The following is a 22,218-nucleotide window of genomic DNA, read 5'->3' as shown; positions in this document are numbered from 1 at the left end:
AAAATTAAAAGGTTTAAAATTTTTTTAAGATAGAATTTGATACAACTAACAGGTTTGCCGTAGCGAGAAAGACGATGTCCCTGAGCCATCTGGAGACCAAGGTTCTAGTCCCTTCCACCCCCCAGGCCTTCTGTTTTCTTGATTGTTTATAAAGTGGTCATATAAACCTCGTTCTGAAATCTAAGAGAATTCTTGAGAGATTCTGAAATCTTGAGAATTCTTGGTAATTATTTTTGCCTTGGGACCTGGCTGGGGTTTTGACAGCAAATAAACACACGACTCAGGTTTCTCATTAGGCTCCTATCGCAAGATGCATCTCCTTATCCCGTCGCTACCCAAAAGTGTTTCCGACCACACCCTACACCCGCTCGACTGCGGGAAGCCCAGGTGTTACCCCCGGCCACCCGAGGGCTAGGAACTACATCTCCCAGGGTGCCCCGGGGCGAGGGCGCCCACCCGGATTGGCCCCCGGGCGGTGACTCGCAGTGTTTTGGCCCCGACGGTCACATGTTTCCTTTGTTGTGAGCTGCGGCGGAGACTGTTGGCCTGAGGAGACGCCGGTGTTGGACAGTGCGCTGCGCCGCCGGCCGCTGAGTGACCGCTGGGGCCACCGCCGCCGCTGGTCCTTTCCAAACTTCGCCAAGAGGTACCGGGGATGACAACTCCGGGACCCGCCGAAAGGCGAGGAATCGGCCAGAGCCGGGGATCCCGGGGGCAGAGGGGCGGCCGAGGTCGTGACCACTGGGGTGTCTGCGGGAGGGAAGCCAGCGAGGGCAGCCTCTAGGAACCAGACAAGGGAATTCTGAGAGACTGTGGAAGGATTGCAGGACCCGTTTCTGAAACGAGGGGCGTCCGGAGCTCACCTAGGTTCCCCCCACCCCCGGCTCGGTAGCGACAGTCCTGAAGGGAGGGTACCTCCGGCTCTTGGCACTGCCGCCCCGGAACCGCGGCGCTGCTGGCGCGCCCGGCCGGTGACGGGGTGGAGGGAGATGGCCGTCGCGGCTGGGGGTTGCAGGTGCGGGTCACCCAGCCGCCTTGGGCAGTGTAGTTGGGAGAGGAAACCAGGGAGACGGGATTAACCCGCGAGTCCTGCGTGTGGCGGATGGGCTATGAACGGGGCATTGCTCTTTTTTGTCCAAGAAATCAAATGAGCATGCGAAGGTCTTAAATCGAGTCCTCCGTTTAGTGGGGATGACCATTAGCCCTGTTGGGGAGGACTGACCGGGTTAAGGTGGGGTTCTCAGGGCTACCGGCCAGAGAAGCCCCGTTAGAGCGGTTGCGAAATGTGCTTGGCATTGTCACCTGACTGATACCCTGCCCCCCCGCCCCCAGCCTTTGTTTACCACGGATCGCGGCCGGGCTCTCGCCGGGAACCCGGCCCTGGAGTGACCGTCCCTGGGGAGCAGGGGCGGGCGGGAGAGTGGGCGCTGCGCCTGCGGATTCCCCGCCTAACCTTCCCACCTTCCTACCATTCCAGGACCCTGTTTCTTAATTTAGTTCTTAATGTCCCCGCCCCAAGTTTTGGATACCCCAGGCGAAGAATGTTAACGCTGCAGGGATTGGGCGCCTGCGGCGGCTTGTGGGCGGGACGACAGGACGAATTACGAGCTTTTATTGGCGGATGCCTTGTCGCTAGGTGGACTTGCCCCTGGCAGTTCTACCCCGCCCCCATGAAGGTGACCTGGAGGACGCGCGGGAGCGCGCGCGCTCCCTTCTCGTACAGCTGCGGCTCCAGTGTAGCCCGGCGGCGGGAGTGCGCGCAGTGTCTGCTCCCTACCCGAAGGCGGCAGGTTGGAGGCCGCTTTGTCCCAGCAGTTGCAGCTGGGAGACGCTGTCAGATCTGGGCACCTTGGGACCTCCACGGCATCTGCGCGAGCCTGTGGGCAATTTTTAACACGCAGGAAACTGCAGCCACGGCCCATTCTCTGAGGCCCGGATAACCAGCTCCTTTAACTGGTGTCTCGTTTTCTGCCGGGATGGGGGAAGGAAGGCCTCCATGCGAATTTGTTCTTGCTCCCCTGTAAACAATGTTTAGATAAAGATGGATTATGATGCCACATTTTTGGTTGCCTCACAGTCAACCTGAGGCATTGACTGTTTTAGTGGATTTTGATGGTTAATCATTTGCTCCTGTGAGAGGTTTTTAAAAAAATCACGTGTTTTAGTATTTATAGATTGGTAGATCCACCGTTTTTATTAGGTAAGTAAACTGGGCTTAAAATCTGCCCGTTGTCTATTAAGATTTCAAATTAGAATTCTCCTTGTGAAGAAAGGTAGGATACTCCCCCTAAAAATTGAATTATGTTCATAATACCCCGGCTGAGATGAGTTCTGTTACCCAGTTTGGGGGCCATTGTACCTCACACTTCTAGGTATTAATCCCACAGTTATTCAGAATTTTAGAAAAGTGAATTGCAAATGTGATGTTTTTAAAATTGTAAATTAAAATGATAGTAATAAAATCTTCAGGGCCAATCGTTTCAGCCCTTGTGTGCTGAAGATGTGGTTTTCTAGTCTCTTGAGTTAGGGTACTTGGGTTTTTATCAGATTTTCTTTTCCTGTAAATCTGTAGGAATTCACCCAAGACAATACATTTTTGTAGAAGATTGGTCTCCCCTGGGTGAAACAGGAGTTGAATATGAACATTTCTCATTGGTTATTCATTCTTAATGTATTTTAAAAATGGAAGTGGAGATGACTGCACCAACTTTAGGTGCTTTAGCAGTCAGAATGAGCAGCTCCTGTGATCCTAACTACCTCTTCATTTCTGTATTGAGGGCATTTAACGTGTGTAAATGGTAAAGACCAAGACGCAAACCACGAACCTTTTTAAACAATAAAACTGCCACTTAATAAAGGCTTACTTATCTAAACAAAGCCTGAGACTTAGTCTCTAACCAGGAAGAAAAAATAATATGCTGAGTTAAGTTTGACTATCAGCTTTAACTTAAAATTTCCTGGCTTTTGTCCAAGTTGTTGAAACCTTAATGCTTTTTCAATAAACTTTTTTTTTCGTTAACTTCCTTGTTTTTCTGCCATTTCCTTAAAACCCAAAGGTCAAGCCTGTGAAAAACAAGTACTATTTACCAAATAAGTGGCTGCAGTTATTTTTGTATATGCTTTTCTCTTACTTAGAAATTTGGGACATCCTTTTTCAATAAATGCTTTTCGGTATGATTGTATAATGAAAAATGTATCTAAAGCATTCTCACAAATATACATACAAAAATTGCATTTTATAGGGTTTTTTTCTGTTATTGCTGAAACAACTAAAGAGTATGCTGGCCTACTTGACTGTTGTTGGTATCTTAAATCCCCCATTCTTAACTCCTCTTAAGAACACAATAGCCAAATGCGTGTTGTTGTTTTTTTTAATTGAAGAGTTTGTTGCTACCAAAGTTCACCCAAGGGTTGTAATTTTTCCAGCATTTGGCATGTCTTACTCCTAAAATTGATGTTTTAAAAGTCAGTAGGTTTTTGTGGTTCACACTCCCTTTATCCAATGTATGGATAGATGAGTAGAAAAACGGGAACAAAAACTAAATGAAAAATAGGGTGGGATGGGGGGGATGATTTGGATGTTCTTTTTTACTTTTATTTTTTATTCTTATTTATATTCTTTCTGGTGTAAGGAAAATGTTAAAAAATTTATTGGGGTGATGAATGCACAACTATATGATGGTACTGTGAACAGCTGATTGTACACCATGAATGATTGTATGGTATATGAATATATCTCAATAAAACTGAATTTTTTAAAAAAAGTAAGTAGGTTTTACTCAGTGGTTTTTAAAAATTAGATCTGTAAATTTGTGTCACCACTAAGGTAAGTAAAAATCGCTGACTTAAAGTGCTTTTATACATACAAAATTCATCTAGTATAATGGATCTCAAACTAGTTCAAGTGCCAGAGCACCTGGTGGTATGCTTGCAGATAAAATTAACTCTAATAAAAGGACTGAAAACAATTTTGCTAACAGAAAACATAATCATTTATTAGTTCTTTCAATTTTAAAATAAAACAATGCATTAAATACATAAACTACATGTTAGCAAGATAAAACCAAATGATGTTAAGTTTACATTTCAAATGTAGTGAGAATGAGTAGGCTCAGTAGGGCAACTTGATATCAACAGTGATGTCTAATAACAGTTTTTTTCCTTTGGCGCTTGGAGGTTATTAGTAGCCAAAAGGTTTAAGACAATAGAGAAAAACTGAAAGGAGAAATTTGATTTTTTTTCTTTGATTTGGGAGAAGATAGTTGTTATTGTATTTTAATTATAAAACCATATTGTTTGGGGAGGAGGGGCAAGATGGGGGCATAGAGAGATGTGGAGTTCAGAGCAACTAATAAACAACCAGGAACAGCTAGTAAATAATCTGGAACAACTGCTAGGGGACAGCTATGATGTCTGCGCATCATACACCAACCTAGATTGGGTGGAATGGCTGAGATCTCAGGATAGAATCTGTAAGTAAAAACTGTGGAACCGTGCCAGGAGTCCCGACTCCCCCACAGCAGGCTGAGCTGTGAGACCTCACTGTAGGAGAAAGTAGCATTCCTGGAGCCAGTGAATATAGCTCAGCTTAGCTCCAACTGGGGTTTTAATTAACAAATGTGGACTACTGAATCCAAGCTACAAACATAGACGAATCCCTAACAAGCAGCAGAGTACCATGAGGTCACTCCCAGTGGAGAGAAAAAAGTTAATTAAAAACATATATATACAGAGACTTTTAGAGACTGATCTTAGAGAGTCCGAAGGTGCCTGTGCCCTGGGAAAGGGAGCCCAGAAGAACGGATGCTCTCTCTGGCCGACAGGCGAAACTGGGGTGCTGTGGACTGGCTCTGAAAAGGGGCTTTCTTTCCCTTTTTCTCTCTGTCAACCTGAGTGGCTCAGTGGAGAGAACCTCAGCCATTTTCAGTTTGCAGCGCTCTGACCCAGACGAGTGGAGAAGAAGGCTACTCCCTAGGGGGTGTATCTTCCCTTTGAGGAAGGAGGTGGGGCCTAGCCCAAGTGACTGCCCTCCTGTCAGAACTCAGACCCCAGGGCCTGGGGGAAAACAATCCAGAAACAACTTAACCTGAAAATTAAAGGGGCCACACCTCTTTACACCAGTGGGGAGTGACAGGCTGACAGTCATCACCTGCTGTGCAGGTTAGGAAAAGCACAGCAGCTAGAGGCCTCACAGGAAAGTCTATCAATCTTCTAAGACACGCCCTTAGGGAAATATGATACTGAATATTTCCCCCTTCTGAGACCTGAGCCCATTCTGGTCTGGGAAAATCTGATTGGGGTAACCAAGGAAACCAGATGCCTAGACAACAGAAAACCACAAATCACACTAGGAAAAATGAAGGTATGGCGCAGTCAGAGGAACAACCTACACTTCAACTGAGATACAGGGAATTGAAACAACTAATGCTAAATCAATTCAACAAGTTTAGGGAAGATAATGGCAAAAGAGATGAAAGATAAAAAGAAAACATTGGATGAACATAAGGTAGAAATCAAAAGTTGGAAAAAACAATTGGCAGAATCTATGGAAATGAAAGGCACAACACGAAGATGAAAACACAATGGAGACATACAACAGCAGATTTCAAGAGACAGAAGAAAACATTCAGGGATGGAGAACAAGACACCTGAAATCCTGCATACAAAAGAACAGATAGGGGAAAGAATGGACAAATATGAGCAACTTCTCAGGGAATTGAATGACAACATGAAGCGCATGAATGTACATGTCATGGGTGTCTGAGAGGGAGAAGAGAAGGGAATGAGCAGAAGCAATAATGGAGGAAATAATCAATGAAAATTTCCCATCTCTTATGAAAGACATAAAATTACAGATCCAAGAAGCGCAGTGTACCCCAAGCAGAATAGATCTGAATAGAACTACACCAAGACACTTAATAATCAGATTATCAAACGTCAAAGACAAAGAGAATACAGAAAGCCAGCAAGAGAAAAGTGATCCATCCCATACACAGGAAGCTTTTAAGACTATGTTTGGATTTTTCAGTAGAAACCATGGAGGCAAGAAGGAAGTGGTGTGATATGCTTAAGACACTGAAAGAGAAAAACCACCAACCAAGAATCCTATATCTGGCAAAACTGTCCTTCAAATGTGAGGGAGAGTTTAAAATATTCTCTGATAGACAATGACAGAGTTTGTGTACAAGATATCTACTCTACAGGAAATTCTAAAGAGAGCCCTACAGACAGATAGGAAAAGACAGGAGTGAGAGGTTTGGAACACAATTTTGGGTGATGGTAGCACAACTATGTCAGTACCCTGAACAAAGATGAATGTAAGTATGGTTGAAAGAGGAAAGTTAAGAGCATGTGGGACACCAGAAGGAAAGAAGGAAAATAAAGACTGGAACTGTATAACTTAGTGAAACCTAGAGTGCTCAACAATTGTGATAAAATGTACAAATATGTTTTTACATGAGGGAGAACAAATGAATGTCAACCTTGCAAGGTGTTAAAAATGGGGTGGTATTGGGGAAAAAATGCAATCAATGCAAACTAGAGACTAAGTTAACAGAAACATTGTTTTATGCTTCCTTTAATGTAACAAAGGCAATATACCAAAGCTAAATGCCTATAAGAGGGAGATATAAGGGAGGGGTATGGGACTCTTGGCATTGGTAACGTTGTCTGACTCTTTTATTGTACTTTAGTTTAATTCTATCTTTCCTTTTGTTGCTTTTAGCTGTCATTTTTTTTTCTTTTGTTTTTTTTTTTCTTTTGTTGCCTACCTTCTTTGACTCTTCCTCCTCCTTTGTGTAAGAAATGGAGATGCCCTTATATAGATAGTGGTGATGGTGACGAATACATAAATATGTGACTATACGGGGAACCATCAATTGTTTACCTAGAATGGAATATGTGGTGTGTGAACAAAACCATCTTAAAAAAAATGGGTTGATGAAGAAACCTTGAGGGCACTATATTCAGTGAAATAAGTCACACACATAAGGATCTCACTGATATGAATTAATTATAATACATAAGCTCATACACATGAAATATAGGTTACTGGGATATAGAACGAGGCTACAAATGGGGAGTGATTGCTTATTATGAGAAGAATGTTTAACTAGGTTGAGCTTAAGTGTTTGGAAATGGACAGAGGTGAAAGTAGTACGTTATTGTGAGAATAAGTAACAGTGCTGAATGATGTGTGAATGTGGTAGAAAGGGAAAGCTTCAAGTCATGTATGTTACCAGAAGGAAAGTTGGAGGTTAAAATATGGGGATGTATAAAACAGTGAATCTTGTGATGGACACATCTGTGATTAGCTGTACAAATATTAGAAATCTCTTTCATGAACTAGAACAAATGTATGACACTATAACTAGAAGTTAATAATAGAGGGGTATATAGGGAAAAAATATACCTATTGCAAACTGTGTACTACAGTTAGTAGTATTTTAACGTTCTTTGATCAACAGTAACAAAGATACTATACCAATACTATGAGTCAGTAATGGAGGGGGGTGGTAAGGAGTATGGGAGGATTGAGTTTTCTTTATTTCTTTTCTGGAGTAATGAAAATGTTCTGAAATTTTGAAAAATAAAGTTAATTGTGGTGCTGGATGCACAGCTGTGTGATGGTACCGTGGGCAATTGATTTTGCACTTTGGATGATTGTATGGTATGTGAACAATCTCAATAAAATTGAATTAAAAAAAACAAAACCATATTGTTTGGTCTGACACATTGTTTAAGCAGTCCTGAGTTTTTCATCACCAGATATTTGTTTTATTTCTCTTTCTATCATTATTCAAAAGCATAATTTATGCTCCTTCTAGGTTTTAGTAAACATGGGATAACCACTAGTTGCTATAATTCTAGCCAAAGAAACTTGGAGTTTTAGTTGATCTCTGAAATATTGTGGTGGGTAAATATATTCCTGGTGGTTCTATTAAGAATTGGAAATGTTGAAAATAGCTTAAAGAGAGGACTATAATATTACATTTGTAAAACTTGGTCAGGACCACTGCTTCAGAGTAACACTTTAAATAAAAATTTAACTGTAGAAAAAGTGGTCATTAAATATAATGTTTTGAAGAAATGAAATTAATTAGTTTTTGAGATAATAGGGTGAAACATCTCAAATTTATAAAAACTTTGTTTTGCATAGTACCTTGTTAAATATAATTTTTTGGTTATTTAAAATAAAGGATTTGTTATATTGTAATTGTCTTCTGGTTTTCCTTTTGAGTTACTGTATATCTTTAAAGAAGATATACATTTCTTGGTTAGTCTTTCTTGAAGTCTCTGCTGGGTTGTTCTCACCAAAGGTTAAATGTGTAAGGCATAGCTAGCATCTGGCATTTCATTTCTGCGTGGTAGACAGGATGCTTTTGGTTCCTTTTGCCTGGTATTTAGTTTAGTCTTGAAAAGTCCCTCATTGATCCTTACTATGTTTAAGGCTAATAGTAACCTCTTTTCTTTGTATAGAATACCTGCATTCTAAAGGGAAATTAACCTTATTGCAGTACACTTAAGCTCTAAGAAGTTATATATCTTCGTACCCTCACCTCCTCTGTCTCTTGTCCTTAGCTGCAAATCTGTTTACTTTTGGTAATATTGATAGACCAACTGACCAACTCTTAAAATTATTTAATGACCCCAAACTATTAAGTTGGTAAGTATTACCTAAAAACCCTGCAGAAAATACCCAGGTAAACTGCTTTGCCCTTCTCCTCCTTGGGGTACAATTCTAGACCAGAACTGTCATGAGATAATCTCTTCCAAAAATTTGCACCTAAGTCTTTTCTGCTGGAGAAACTGCTGAGAATTTAAATCTTAAATGTATCAGTCTTGGAGTTCTCCTTTGGTTCTAATCTTAACTAATATCACAGAGTTGAGGATTGGACACAAATCAAATATTTGTAACCCCAATGCTGGCACAGAGTAGGCTTTCCATAAATGCCTTTTAAATTGACCTAAATCCCTGCATTGACTCAGAATCTTCTTGTCCATTGGGAAGAAAGACTTTCTTAACTAGGACTAACAATCCTCTAATTTGACCAAACTGAAATATTCTTTACCAAGGATATGCACAGTTAGACTGACTTCTTCTGAAAGCAAGGGAACATGAAAGGTAACATTCACCTCACAATCATAGCACTATCTGGGTGTAGAGATGTGTGTTTGTGTATATATGTAGAAAAATCAATCAGTAGTTTATAGCTTTGTTTGAGTGGGTCAACTTTTGAATTTGCCTAGTCTTGTAAGAATTTACAAGTTCTATTTATATAGATTTCTGGGCCAGACACCAAAACCACTTGTGTTTAAATACTATTGCTATTCCATACACAGATCAAGGTTCTGGTATTTTCTCTTAAGCATTCCTCTCCTCCCCTTCCACACAAAAACAAGGAAATGTGCTGCATGGTCATTGCTGAGTTTATAAATTTCAACAAAACAGAATATATATTAATGTAATAAAAAATAAAAAATTATTTGATAAATTTGGAGATTCTATATAATCTAGTTAACCAAGGATAAAAATTGATTTGTTTTCTGAGTTTCTTAGAATGCTTGAGACTTTCTCAAATTGATTCCAGTGTTTTATAACACATAGTAACTGAACTGTTTCCTTTTGGGTATACTGATAGACCAACTCTTAGAATTATTTAATGTACCCAAACTTGGATAAAACATCAATCAACTAGACATTCTTCAAATGACCAATTCAAAATTTCTCATTTCAGTGCCACCATTAGCTTGCTGTTGACACAAATATTTGTGTCCTTATCTTTTACTCAAGATATCTTATTGCAGGATAAAATTATAAAATAGGAAGGTTGGTAAGTAAGGAAACTGATTTGTATGTAAGTAGCATAAAATAATTCATTTGCTTTAAGGAAGTGTTGTTCAGTAATGATTTTGTGTGCAGAAGTGACTATCCAGTCAGAAACAGGAATTTATTAAAAACCATTTTCAGCATATTAGTAAATGGTACCAACTGTGCATGAACCAGTTACTCAGATATCTAATTTATATGTTGTTCTCCATTTATTTTAGGTGTGAAAATTAAACAAACACAAATATTTTGACTGGGGCTTTGATCAAGCAAATGCTTAAAAAAGGTACTATGTTTGTAATGTTTATAGAATAACTAAACATTGTCATTAGAGAACTTAAACCAATTTCCTTTCTTTAAGCAGGGATCACTTAAGCCAGTCAGAGTAATGAGTAACAATTCTGTCCTTCAAGATCATCAAGGAAGGCAGTGTCACAGTCATTTCAGTTTTAAATAAAGTAGACACTCTTTTCTACTCCTTCCTGATATCCTCAGTCACCCTTCTGCATTTTCCTCCGGTATTCATTTTTTAATTGAAATGTCTCATTATTTATTGAGCAAATTATCTAGATTTGGGCACTAGAGACACCAAAATAGGTTATCCTCACTCATTTTTTTTTACATAGACAAAGACATGTAATTTTAAATCACACTGAGGCAAGAAACTGGGTCTACAATATATATGAGTTCTGCAGTTGGAAATAAACCCTGGAATACCCCTGACCAGAAGAATATACCTGTTAAGAAAGATGATTCTTTTCAACTGAGAGTGTAGCTCGAGAAATAAAGCTACTGAAGAAATGAGGGTGAGAAGGAAGGAGGGGATACTAGCTTTTCCAGCCAGATCATGTGAATTTGGCAGTCGGTTAATGACATGACAAGCCTAATCACACTTGTATCAAATAACTGAATCTGAATAGAACTTCCAGTCATTATCTTTCTTTGGAACAAACATTTTCCTACTTATTTTGTCCACAGTTGCCTACTTACTTACTTTGTCCTGATGGAAATAATTATGCTTTGATATTTGCAAAAATGTTTTTAAGAATTCAGTCCGTAATCTTATATTTTGTTTGCTTGATTGTATATGATGTTGGTTATAATAAGTCTTGGACCTATATATTAGATACTGTACTTTGAAATGTGATTAAACTTTTCTTTACATTTTTTACATTTTAACTGTGAAAAAATGGAAAGGCAAAAGCTAGTAAATTGCATCTGGATGCCCAAAAATACACTTTGAAATGCATCCTAACTTCTAGCACCCTCTTGTGCAAATCATTTACTCTATCATAAATGTTTTGGTGTTGTTATAGAGACTGGTTAATGGGAGAGTTCTGAGAAAGTACAGAGAAAGTGAGGATATCCAAAAAGCTGCTTCCAGCTTGAGAGAGCAGCCCAACCTTTTGAAATACAAAAAGGCATCTTGTTGCTGTTCAATACTTTGTAATACCGGTTGACTCTAATAGCTCTTCTAGGATTTTCAGTTTTTTGTTGAGTGCAAGCTTTGAAGACCTTTTTGTTTTGTCAGCCAACAATCAAGGAACCAACTATGAGAATAAGAGACAGAAAACAGCATAAGACAGTCCCTACTCTCCTATAAAGTTTTAATAAACCTTACATTAATACTCTACTCATTCAATATGCTTTCCTCAAATTTATCTAACAAATATTAGCAATAGTAAAATTACTGGACACAGAAAACAGAGTATCTTTTCATGTATATATTCCTACTTGTCCATTTTAGCTGAAAGGGAAATTCTTAGTTCTTGCAATATGTTACTTTTTTTTGCAATCTGAACACAGTTTTACTTAAACATTGAGAAAATGAAAATGATTGGAGGCAAAGGCCTCAAGGTTTTTGTTCTTGTCAATGGCAGTAATTACATCACTAGCCAGTCATAATGGTTTATGTGAAGTTTTGAACCTGAAATGCAGTAAGAATTTAAATTAGATAAATTGATTTGAAGAATATGCTCTTGATTTGGGAAGCTGACTTATGGCTAATTCAACCGTAATTTGAATCTAGATTACTAAATCATTAATATTAAAATATAACTTATATTGGATATCACCACAGTTTATGTTTATTATAGTTGAAATATTCCTTTTTTAAAAAAAGTCAGTTGGTATTACATACTTTGAACTTTTTTCATTTCAACAACAAAAGTTGACACTCAGGCACTTGCTGGATCTGTCTTGCTATGGAGGAAAGGTTTTTTGTGTATAGAACCATTTTTGAGGAGATAACTTCAAATTAAAAGCATATTTGATCCCAAACAACTTATGTAATCTTCTTCTTTAAAAACTCTTACTTGGAAGCCCCAAGACAGGACACAATTTGGGTTGCTACCTGAATCTGTGTTCTCTGATTTACAATTCTAAAACCCCAAATAAATACCTTTGTTGCTTTGCAAATCAAACAAACAAACAAAAAACCCAGCATATTTGAGATTTGAGATGCATGCTGCTACTGCCAATGTATGGGAGCTTGGAATTTGAAAGTGATGATACATATTATGAATGGATTTTTACATTTTAACCATAATCTTAAGAAGTTGGACAGTTTACAGTGAGGCAAACATGAACTCTAACCACCTCTTTTTAGTTAGTGATAATAAATTTTAAAACTATTGATAAAATATTTTAAACTCAGATGTAATTTTATTCATTCGGAATTAAAATTTAACAAAATGAAACAAAACTCTTTCTCTCAAACAAATCTGTCACCTAAAACCTCCAAAATATAATCGTATTACAATTCAAAAGCTAGCTTGCTTGAACCATAACATGCATCTAGACAAAATATTCCCTCAAATTTAAGATAAACTAATTTTATTAACTAAACATGTGAGTTACTTTGTTGACATTCATTCTAAGCATTGCTTGGGTTTATTTTTACCCTTGTGGGTGTTATTTAAATAGGTCTTCTACATGAACTTCCGCTGTAGTAACTGTTTCATTAGATTACAAATCTTTGTTACACATTTAGAAAATAAAATGTATATATATTTGTAACTTGGAATTTTCTGGGTTTTTTCTAACTTAGAAGTAAGGATAAAGTTTATCCCTGTCAGTCTTTCACTTACTTTGTAAATAGTCCAGTCTGTTTAGAAAAATCTGTGTTAATCATGTAAAGTCCTGAGTCTATAAACCAACTTTTTTTAAATTATAGTACCAACCTCATAGGGTTTTTATGAGGATTATATTAGATAACCCATATGAAGAGTTTAGAATAGTGTCAGACACATGGTAAGCAGTCAAAAAATAGTTTGTTGTTGTTGTACTGTTTTGTTTTTTAGTGCGTGTCAGAACTACAGCCTCCATGGTTGATATAGTTAACACACAGATTTGAGCTCCTAATAGTTCCCAAAACCTCACCTGGTAGATCTCTAAGAACTTCCTCAGTTTTCTCCAGGATCCTCAGAAGGGACCAAAGAACATTATACCTTTCTCTAGTCATTTTAGAACTTTTTAGAATAAGCACAATCCAGATGGTCACAGTAGGGATTTCCTTATCAGCAAATTGCCTCTGAATCCTCACCTACTGATCTCAGATGAAAGTAGTACTTATTTTACTTTTGTTTTTATCCCATTTGACTGATAAAATCACTTAAATTTCTTCTGACTTTACCTGCAAAATTGGGGGATGGAGAGAAGAATGGAAGAGAATACATTCTGGATGGAATGCAAGCATTTGCGTATCCTTCAGGAGATGTTTTATGGCCAGGTACTTTTCCCTGAATATTTGGAATAGCCTGACATTCTTCTGCCCAGGAGAAATTCTATCACCAAGACTTCAGAAAGGTTATTTGTCTTTAATGCTAATTTATATAAGGAGGTAAAGAAACATTTAATAGAAGTTTAAAGGGCAACTATGCTTTCTACCAGTCTAGCATGTTGCTTGTGGTACCTTATATTGTCATTTATCTTTTAGTAAATATGCTCCATCTTAACAACTGTATATATGTGTGTGTGTGTGTGTGTGTTTATTTTTAACTTTCTATATACTCTAGGCCTAGTATAGTATCTTGACAATAGCAGGTACTCAGTAAATATTTGTTGATAATGATAGTGATGGAAGTTACAACATTAAACTCAGGGAGGGAATTCATGAAATTTGGACATAGGTCTAGTGAGTATTGGATTTAGGCTATCTAGGTCATCGGCATGATTGAGAAAAGACACAGATAAGAATAAATAAGAATATAAAAAAGAGAAAAGTATATATAATAGAATGAGTTGCTTCTTGATTGTGATATTACCTACTTTCCCATTGTGTCACTTAAGGACTTTAAAAGCGGGGTATTTAATATGTGACAGGGTATATAGAAACAGCCTTAAATTAAGATGAACTCTCAGGCATCACTTTTATTTGTGACTTGTGAGTACAGGACAGCATCCTGTTTTTGGATTATCTGATGTCCTTAGGCTTTCTTTCTTTTTTTTTTTTTTTTTTGCTGCCATACTTAGGCCTGAATGTCTGATTATTGAAGTATTTCAGAAAGAGGTTGAGACTTATTTAGAAGGGGTTATAGGGGTTGTGTGTGAGATTCTGAGGGTATGGGATAGTTGAGAGTTACTCTGAGTGTTCTTAAGCCAATTACAAATAAATCTTGGATCATGTTTCAATGTATGGAGAAGTGAAAAGAAGGAATGAATAGAAGAACCCTCCCCTTAAAAATTAAAATTAAAAATAGAATTGATGGCTATAACCAATACCTCAATCCATTTGTTATCTATTTATAGTCAGTTCTGAGGGAGGTTTGAGAATGCTTCTTACTAATGAAAGGGAATGGGGAATAGATAATATGCATTTTAAAAATCTAAAAACAGAGCACTACACATTTATAGTGGAACATTTTTTGGGGGGATGGAACAGAGAAAAATAGAAAAGTAAGTAAAAAAATCACTTTAATATTTTGGCTTATGTACCTCCTTTTCTCTATCTCTGGATGTACTGGTATATACATTTTTACATTTCCTTCTCATATTCTTTGTGATCAGTTTTTTCTCTTAATACCTGGCAAATACTTCCCCATGTCATTAAATAGTCTATATAAATGTTTAATGGCTCTATAGATAATGTTCTATCCTGAACATTTAGATTGTTTTAAGTATTTTTCTATTAACACTGTATCAGACATCTCTAGAAAAATTTTTCCACATATTCCTGATTGCTTTCTTAGGTAGATTGCTAGAAAGGGGCTTGCTGGTCAAACAGTGTACATATTTTTGAAGGCTCTTGATAGATACAGCTAAATTCCTATCTAGCAACACTGTATTAAGATAATAGACATTCACAATATGTCTATTGTGGATATCATAATTTCTGTTTATAATAGACATAATAATAATCAAATTGTGTCTTTCACTCTTTCAACTTAATTTTGCAGTCAGTAGTAAGAAACCCAGCTGTGTAAAAGGGGCGAAGGGAAGTCATTAGTGATTCATAAAGTAAATAGTATCCTTTCAGCTGGAGAGCTTAAGAAATACTAATGCCAATTACCCCTAATGCAAATGTAATTGTGCAAATGCAAATTTTTATCAGTTTTGATTAAAATTAGATAGTGCTCTATATTCTATATGAGATATAGTAATCATGTGATTTGTTTTAGCATTTACATAAAAATAAAATTATTTAATTTACTGAATTTTTTACATTTTAAAGCTTGATTTTTTTTTCTTCACTTTTAGCAACATAAAGAAGATCTCTAATAATCATTTCTCAACAATTATATAGTCAACTGATGTAACAATGGTGCTAATATTGGGACGCAGACTAAACAGAGAGGATCTTGGGGTGCGTGATTCCCCAGCAACCAAGCGTAAAGTTTTTGAAATGGACCCTAAATCTCTGACAGGCCGCGAGTTTTTTGACTTCTCTTCAGGATCATCCCATGCTGAAAACATACTCCAGATTTTTAATGAATTCCGAGATAGCCGCTTATTTACAGATGTTATCATTTGTGTGGAGGGAAAAGAATTTCCTTGCCATAGAGCTGTTCTCTCTGCCTGTAGTAGCTACTTCAGAGCTATGTTTTGTAATGATCACAGGGAAAGCCGAGAAATGTTGGTTGAGATCAATGGTATTTTAGCTGAAGCTATGGAGTGTTTTTTGCAGTATGTTTATACTGGAAAGGTGAAGATAACTACAGAGAATGTACAATATCTCTTTGAAACATCAAGCCTCTTTCAGATTAGTGTTCTCCGTGATGCATGTGCCAAGTTCTTGGAGGAGCAACTTGATCCTTGTAATTGCTTAGGAATCCAGCGCTTTGCTGATACCCATTCACTCAAAACACTCTTCACAAAATGTAAAACTTTTGCATTGCAAACTTTTGAGGATGTGTCTCAGCATGAAGAATTTCTTGAGCTTGACAAAGATGAACTTATTGATTATATTTGTAGTGATGAACTTGTTATTGGTAAAGAGGAAATGGTTTTTGAAGCCGTCATGCGTTGGGTATATCGTGCTGTTGATCTGAGAAGACCACTGTTACATGAGCTCCTGACGCATGTGAGACTCCCTCTGTTGCATCCCAACTACTTTGTTCAAACAGTTGAGGTGGACCAACTGATCCAGAATTCTCCTGAGTGTTACCAGTTGTTGCATGAGGCAAGACGGTACCACATACTTGGGAATGAAATGATGTCCCCAAGGACTAGGCCGCGCAGGTGAGAAGACTGTTTACAAGTTCACTGTAATTTAGTTAACAAAAGTTTTGTTGTTGTTTGTTTTTTTTTAAACCCCAGAGGTAGTCCAAGAGAGCCTACCATAGCCTGAATGTAATCTCAGTGTAATCATTTATGTTTAGCCTACATGTGGCTTCATTTAATTTAAGAATTGTTTTGGATTATGTAAATCATTAGAATGCCCCTTCCAGTAAAAACTAGATTCAAAAAAGCAGTTTCTGTAGTTGTTGTTCTGAGCTATCAGTGGGTGTTGAAAAGGATCTTGATTAGTGTGCATGTCCCAACATATTTCTTTTAATATCTCTTAATCTTTGTAGGGCCCCAAAGCATTCCACTTTTCTTTAAGGGGTTTTTTGGGCACAGAGTAGCTGAAGACTATGCTAGCCTCTCTTGTACTACCTGTGTTTGCAAAAACCAATTTGCCCATTTCCAGATGACCTTTCTTCTAACAGAGAACATGAAATAAGGAGGTGAAGTAAGTAAATTGATATAAATTCAGTAAATTCTCAGATGTAAAACCCAGGCCTCATATCTTTTTTTCACTGCCACAGTTAATATATTTAATGTCAATCTCAATTTTTAAATATTTTTTTCTGATTACAAAAATTATATCATCATTAGAGGAAATTTAGAAAATTTATGTTCAGGGTGAGAATGCAGTTAAGAATTGTGTTATATATTCTTACAATGAATTACTTCTATAGATACCTATAGATTTTATTTCATAAGCTATAGAAAAATAATCTCCAAGTCTTAATAATGGAAGGAATAATATCAAACATACTTTGTGAATAAGCAAGAAATGACTATTGTAAGATACCTTAAATTAAACAATATTTTAAATATTTTTCTAACAAAGCTAACTTTAGTATTAATTTTTACTTTCCCATACTATTTCTTTCCACATTTCCTATAAACTTACTCTAGCATAGCTCACAAGCCGCATTTTTAACTTAGTATGATTTTGAGTATCATTGTTTTGTAATGTAGTTAAAATCTAGCCTATTATCCAATAGCTTGTTTTTAAAATCTACACTAGTTTGGATTTAGCAGAACTTAATCTGTTTCCTCATATGTAAATGAAATGATGATAATGTAGTGCCTACTTCAAAGGTTTTTCCATTGAAAGGATTAAATTCATTAATGTGTAAATATTCAGCATAATGCTTGAGGCGTGGAAAGTGCTTAATAATTACTATTATTACTTATATAGTACAATGTAGGTCTGACTCTCTTTAAGAAAATTCCTAGTACTTGACAGTCTGAACTTTTTATAAGTTAGATACATTATTGGGTAACTATTAGGAAAAGTTAGTATAATATTTCTTTTTATTAGGGGTAAAGTACATTTTTTTTCTTCAAGGTAAACTGACCTTAGTTAAAACAATTGTTTTCTAAGAGAGATATATAAAACGTTTTACTCCTCTTGTCTTTTAACAAAGGACAGAAAACATAAAATTTTCTTCTGTAAGTATATTGATTTTTTTTTTTTTTAAGTTCTTATTTTGTTTAACGATTAAGAGACTTGGGTTGAGCTAAAGAATATAGAAAGACCAAAGTTCCTGATGTATTAATTAAGAGCATTAAACAGCTGTGGGGCTGTGATCATTAACTCTTCCAAAACTTTTTTGGACACACAGTATCCCTCCAAGCAGGCAATCACTCATTTTTCCAAGCAGTGCTCCCTTGTAACAGACAGAATGATCTGGGGTCAAATGATAATAATACCCATGCTGCATATCCCACAGAATTAGAGTAGGGACCAAGGAATTTATGTTATAAAATCAAAATAAGTCATTTATTGTTAATATTTGTAGAGACATGACCTGAATGGAATCAGGTTACCATCTAAGGGTCCCCCATCACACCTTTAAATAGATAATAGATTTTTCTGATTCGATTCACTTAATGATTTGATTTACAAAACTTTATTTTACATTCAGATTTTAAGGGACCCAATCCATTTTATACCATGAACCACATCTATATTGGAGATTGCAATATCACCTTTCTTTAGGAGACAAGTAGAAAAAAAACTGTAGTTATATTGAATTTGAAGATTATGGTAAAATATAATAGCAGATTAGATATTTATTTTAGGTAGCTATTACATGAGGAATGTGAAGAGAAATCCTTTATTTTACAGCTCTGCCATCATCTTCCATCCCTGTAATTCACTCTCTCTCTTACCTGTTACTGCATAATAGCATTGATCGCTAGGAATTTCGTTGTCTGAACAATGTGTATTATTTGTACAGGTTCTTAACTTTCTGAGAAACTCCAAACTTGGAAAGAGGAGTGATGTCTCCACTTCAACTACAGTTCACTCCTCTGATTTCTGCTCCAGTCAGTCTGCTGAAACTACTCTACTCAGGTCATTACTGACCTTCTATTTGTCATTTGTTAGCCTCTTTTCAGTCTTTATCCAGCTTGAACTCTCTTTAGACTTTGACATTATGAATTGCTTTATCCTTTTTGAAACTATTCCCATTCCTACTTCTCCAATTGTTCTGTTTCAATTTGGTGATTCTTTCTCCTGTATCTAGTCTGAAATGTTGATATTTCCTTTGGTTCTCATCTCTTTGTCTTTCATTGTATATTTTCCTAGGTGATCTCATCTGTTTTCATGGTTTTAATTACCATATATTCTTATTGACTATGAAGTCTGTTTTTTCTCTTTCATTCATTCATTCATTTGGCCAATATGTATATTTTTATTTTAATTTTTGTTACTTGAGTATGCATCTTTAAAAAATGATGGCACATTTAATGATAATAATTCCTTTGGATTATCTAATCCCAGTCCATATTCAGATTTCCCTAATATTTTTCAAACTGTCCATTAAGGAACCAGGATCCAATCCAGGACTACACATTGCATCTGGCTATTTTCATTAAGTCTGTTTTATTCCAAAACAGTTTCTTCTTCATTATTCTGACTTGTTGATGGGCAAGTTGTCTGGAAAAATGTTTCCCCTTCTGGACCAGTGTGGTTGCTTCCATATGGTGTCATTTAGCTGCATTTAGCTGTGTTTTGTAGAAACTGGAAGTTGACTCTAAAAGCTTGAGCTTGATGGACACAAGTTAAATATTTGTGGCCAGAATCCATCCTAGGTATGTGTATATTATCTTATATTAGGAGACACATTGTATCTGGTTGCCCCACATTAGGTATGCAGATATTAACTCTGGATTAGGGTGATGACAGTCTGATCCCTCCACTGTACGGTTAACTTATGCTCCTCACATCAGCCAATATTTCTTGACTATTAAACCTGTGCCAAGTATTCTTCAAAGCTCAGTCAACACTGCTTATTCTACTTTTATATACCCACATGTCTCTTAGATGACAGAGAAAACCCCATGACATGTTTTGTTAAAAACCTTGAGTGTGGTGGCTGTGTCCTATGTCCAATCGAAGAGCATGGGAGCTTTGATAATCTATACTGCTAGTGTAACCCTCAGGTGCAGGGAGAAAAAACATTGGAGATCAACCATAGAAGGGATAAAGTTTAGGAACAATGGTGTATTTTATTAATATACATAATGCAGCTGTAAAGCTTTGTACTGATATATAATACAAATTCTAATAAACACCAAGTGTAAGCATCATGATGTGTTCGAGTACTGGCTTCAGCATCAGACAGGCCCAGCTTAGAATCTGGTTCTATATAACTAGTGCCTTAGACAAGGCACTTTAACTTCTCTAGGCATCAGTTTCTTCATCTGTAAAATAAGCATAATGCTACCTACCTTGGAAGATTGCTGTGAGGATTGAAAATGCCATATGAAAAATGCATAACCTAGTATTGGACATAAAAATGCTTAATAAAAATTATTGCTGGTTTCATGAAAAAAAAAATCAGAAGGCATTTTAAATTTATGCTGTATTTTTACAGAATAGGAAATGTGGTTTGAGAGACAGAACTGTTTGACATCAAATGGTTTATTTTAAGCAAATAAACTATGCATCTCTTCCAACATGTTTTTCTTTGAAAGTTTATTTAGCAATTGTTCTAATTTAAGAACTGTGCTTTGTTATATAAAAATAATATCTTCCCTTCTATAATAATAATAGCAAACACTTATGTGCCAGGAACTGTTTTATGTACTTTTACATAAATTAACTTATTTGATGCTCAGAACAGCCCTGAGAATTAGTATTATTATGCCTACTTTACAGATGAGTGTATTGAGGCTTAGAGAAGTAACCTATTAAAGGACACATCGTTTAATAAATGGCAGCTCCAAGATTTAAAATGTGGGTGTTCTGGCTCCAGAGTTTATGTTCCAAGCCAGTATGCATACTACCTCTTGCTTTACTACCTTTTGAATAGTCACATTTGAAAGATACATTCTACAAAATAATAATACTGGGTAGGACTGCTTTAAATAGTGCTTTTATTCAGTACCCTTAGCATCCCTAATTTTCTCTCTTTCCTACTCTCTTCCTTCACCCTGAGTCCCTAATACAGCCTGGAAACTTGTTGCCAAATTGAAAGCTTCATAGTAGTGTAGGAACATTTGGGGAGAGGGGTGTTTCATGTTTACACATATAAACATACTTGGAATCCAGAATACTTTTTTTGAACTCTATAGAGAATTGTGTGGAAACCAACTTAAGTTTCACCTAATAAATATTTGAGTACTTCTATGTGTCATCCCTAAATGTGAGTGCTAGGCTTCAAGCCTTTTTCATCTGGAGGGAAGTAACTTCTCTGTTGGTGATGGACCTCTCTGCCCCAACCTTGTCCCAATTCATGAATCTCAACTATGGTATTTACTTTACTGTCACTGGCTCTGATGTTCTGCTTTTCTGATCTGTTTTGATAGTCTCATTCTGACCTCCAGTATACCTAATTTCCTTCTTTCCTCTGCTTTACCCCAAGTAATGCTTTTCATATCTTCCATTCTAGCCTGAATGCTAGACTTTTTAACTCCTAATTGCTTGGTAGTTTGGTTCTCATATTTCTGATTTTTCATTTTACCCTGATCCAGATTGTCCCTACCATAATGATACCTTAAAAAGAATATTTTTCCCTGATAGATGCTAGTTTTCCCTTTTGATAGGATTGGACTGCCTACAAAACAGGGTTCCCAAGTAGAAACATGGATGGCGTTAAACTGGACCAGTGTATTCTAATACAGTGACCATATGTAGCAAATTGTTCATATGGAAAAAAAATTGATGCCCTTTGCCACACTCCACTGAGCAACAGAGATAGCTAAGATGTAATCATCTCATCATTTTTAGGTTGGAATCAGCAGTTAATTATTTATCTCTTCCAATATTTTCTACTACCTCATGTCTAACAGTCAGTTACTGTATAATGAAAATGGGAACCCAGTTGCCATAATGAAGACAAGGCTCAAGTTCCTGTTGTAAACCAATGAAAAGACTAATAAGAGTCTAATAATATCTTAAGATATTTTCTCTTAAGAAGTAGTGTTTTAAGATTATTTAATAAGTCCCTTTATTTCTTATTCTATAAGTGATAAAACTGAGCCACAATTAAGTAAACTGACTTGCTCATGTTCACAAAGCTAATTAGTAGTAAGACTATGGCTAGAATTCAGTGGTCTGAATTCCTATTCCAGTCCTTCTTAAGAATGATATTCTGCTGTATTATAAGATACATGGCTTACCATTTTTATATGAGGTAATTCATTGTTATTTGAATTTAAACTTTTTT

General features: G+C 36.7%; 1 protein-coding gene across 5 annotated transcripts in view; it reads left to right on the top strand.

Annotated features, from left to right (window-relative positions):
- Window positions 1–514: 514 nt before the first annotated feature.
- KLHL24 (kelch like family member 24) overlaps window positions 515–22,218 on the top strand; it is a 45,414-nt gene continuing 23,710 nt past the window's right edge. The window contains exons 1-4 of one of the 5 annotated variants that reach the window (XM_037839603.1): window positions 515–646; window positions 10,051–10,115; window positions 13,490–13,559; window positions 15,527–16,507. In XM_037839603.1, coding sequence (XP_037695531.1) covers window positions 15,588–16,507 — 920 coding nt within the window. In that variant the 5' untranslated portion in view covers window positions 515–646; window positions 10,051–10,115; window positions 13,490–13,559; window positions 15,527–15,587. The other 4 variants (XM_037839601.1, XM_037839605.1, XM_037839607.1 and 1 more) reach the window with 4 other exon arrangements.

Source organism: Choloepus didactylus, chromosome 1 (genome assembly GCF_015220235.1).
Source record: "Choloepus didactylus isolate mChoDid1 chromosome 1, mChoDid1.pri, whole genome shotgun sequence".
Classification (NCBI taxonomy): Eukaryota; Metazoa; Chordata; class Mammalia; order Pilosa; family Megalonychidae; genus Choloepus; species Choloepus didactylus.
Note: the sequence above shows the minus strand (reverse complement) of the source record. Positions and strands in the feature narration are given on the sequence as shown.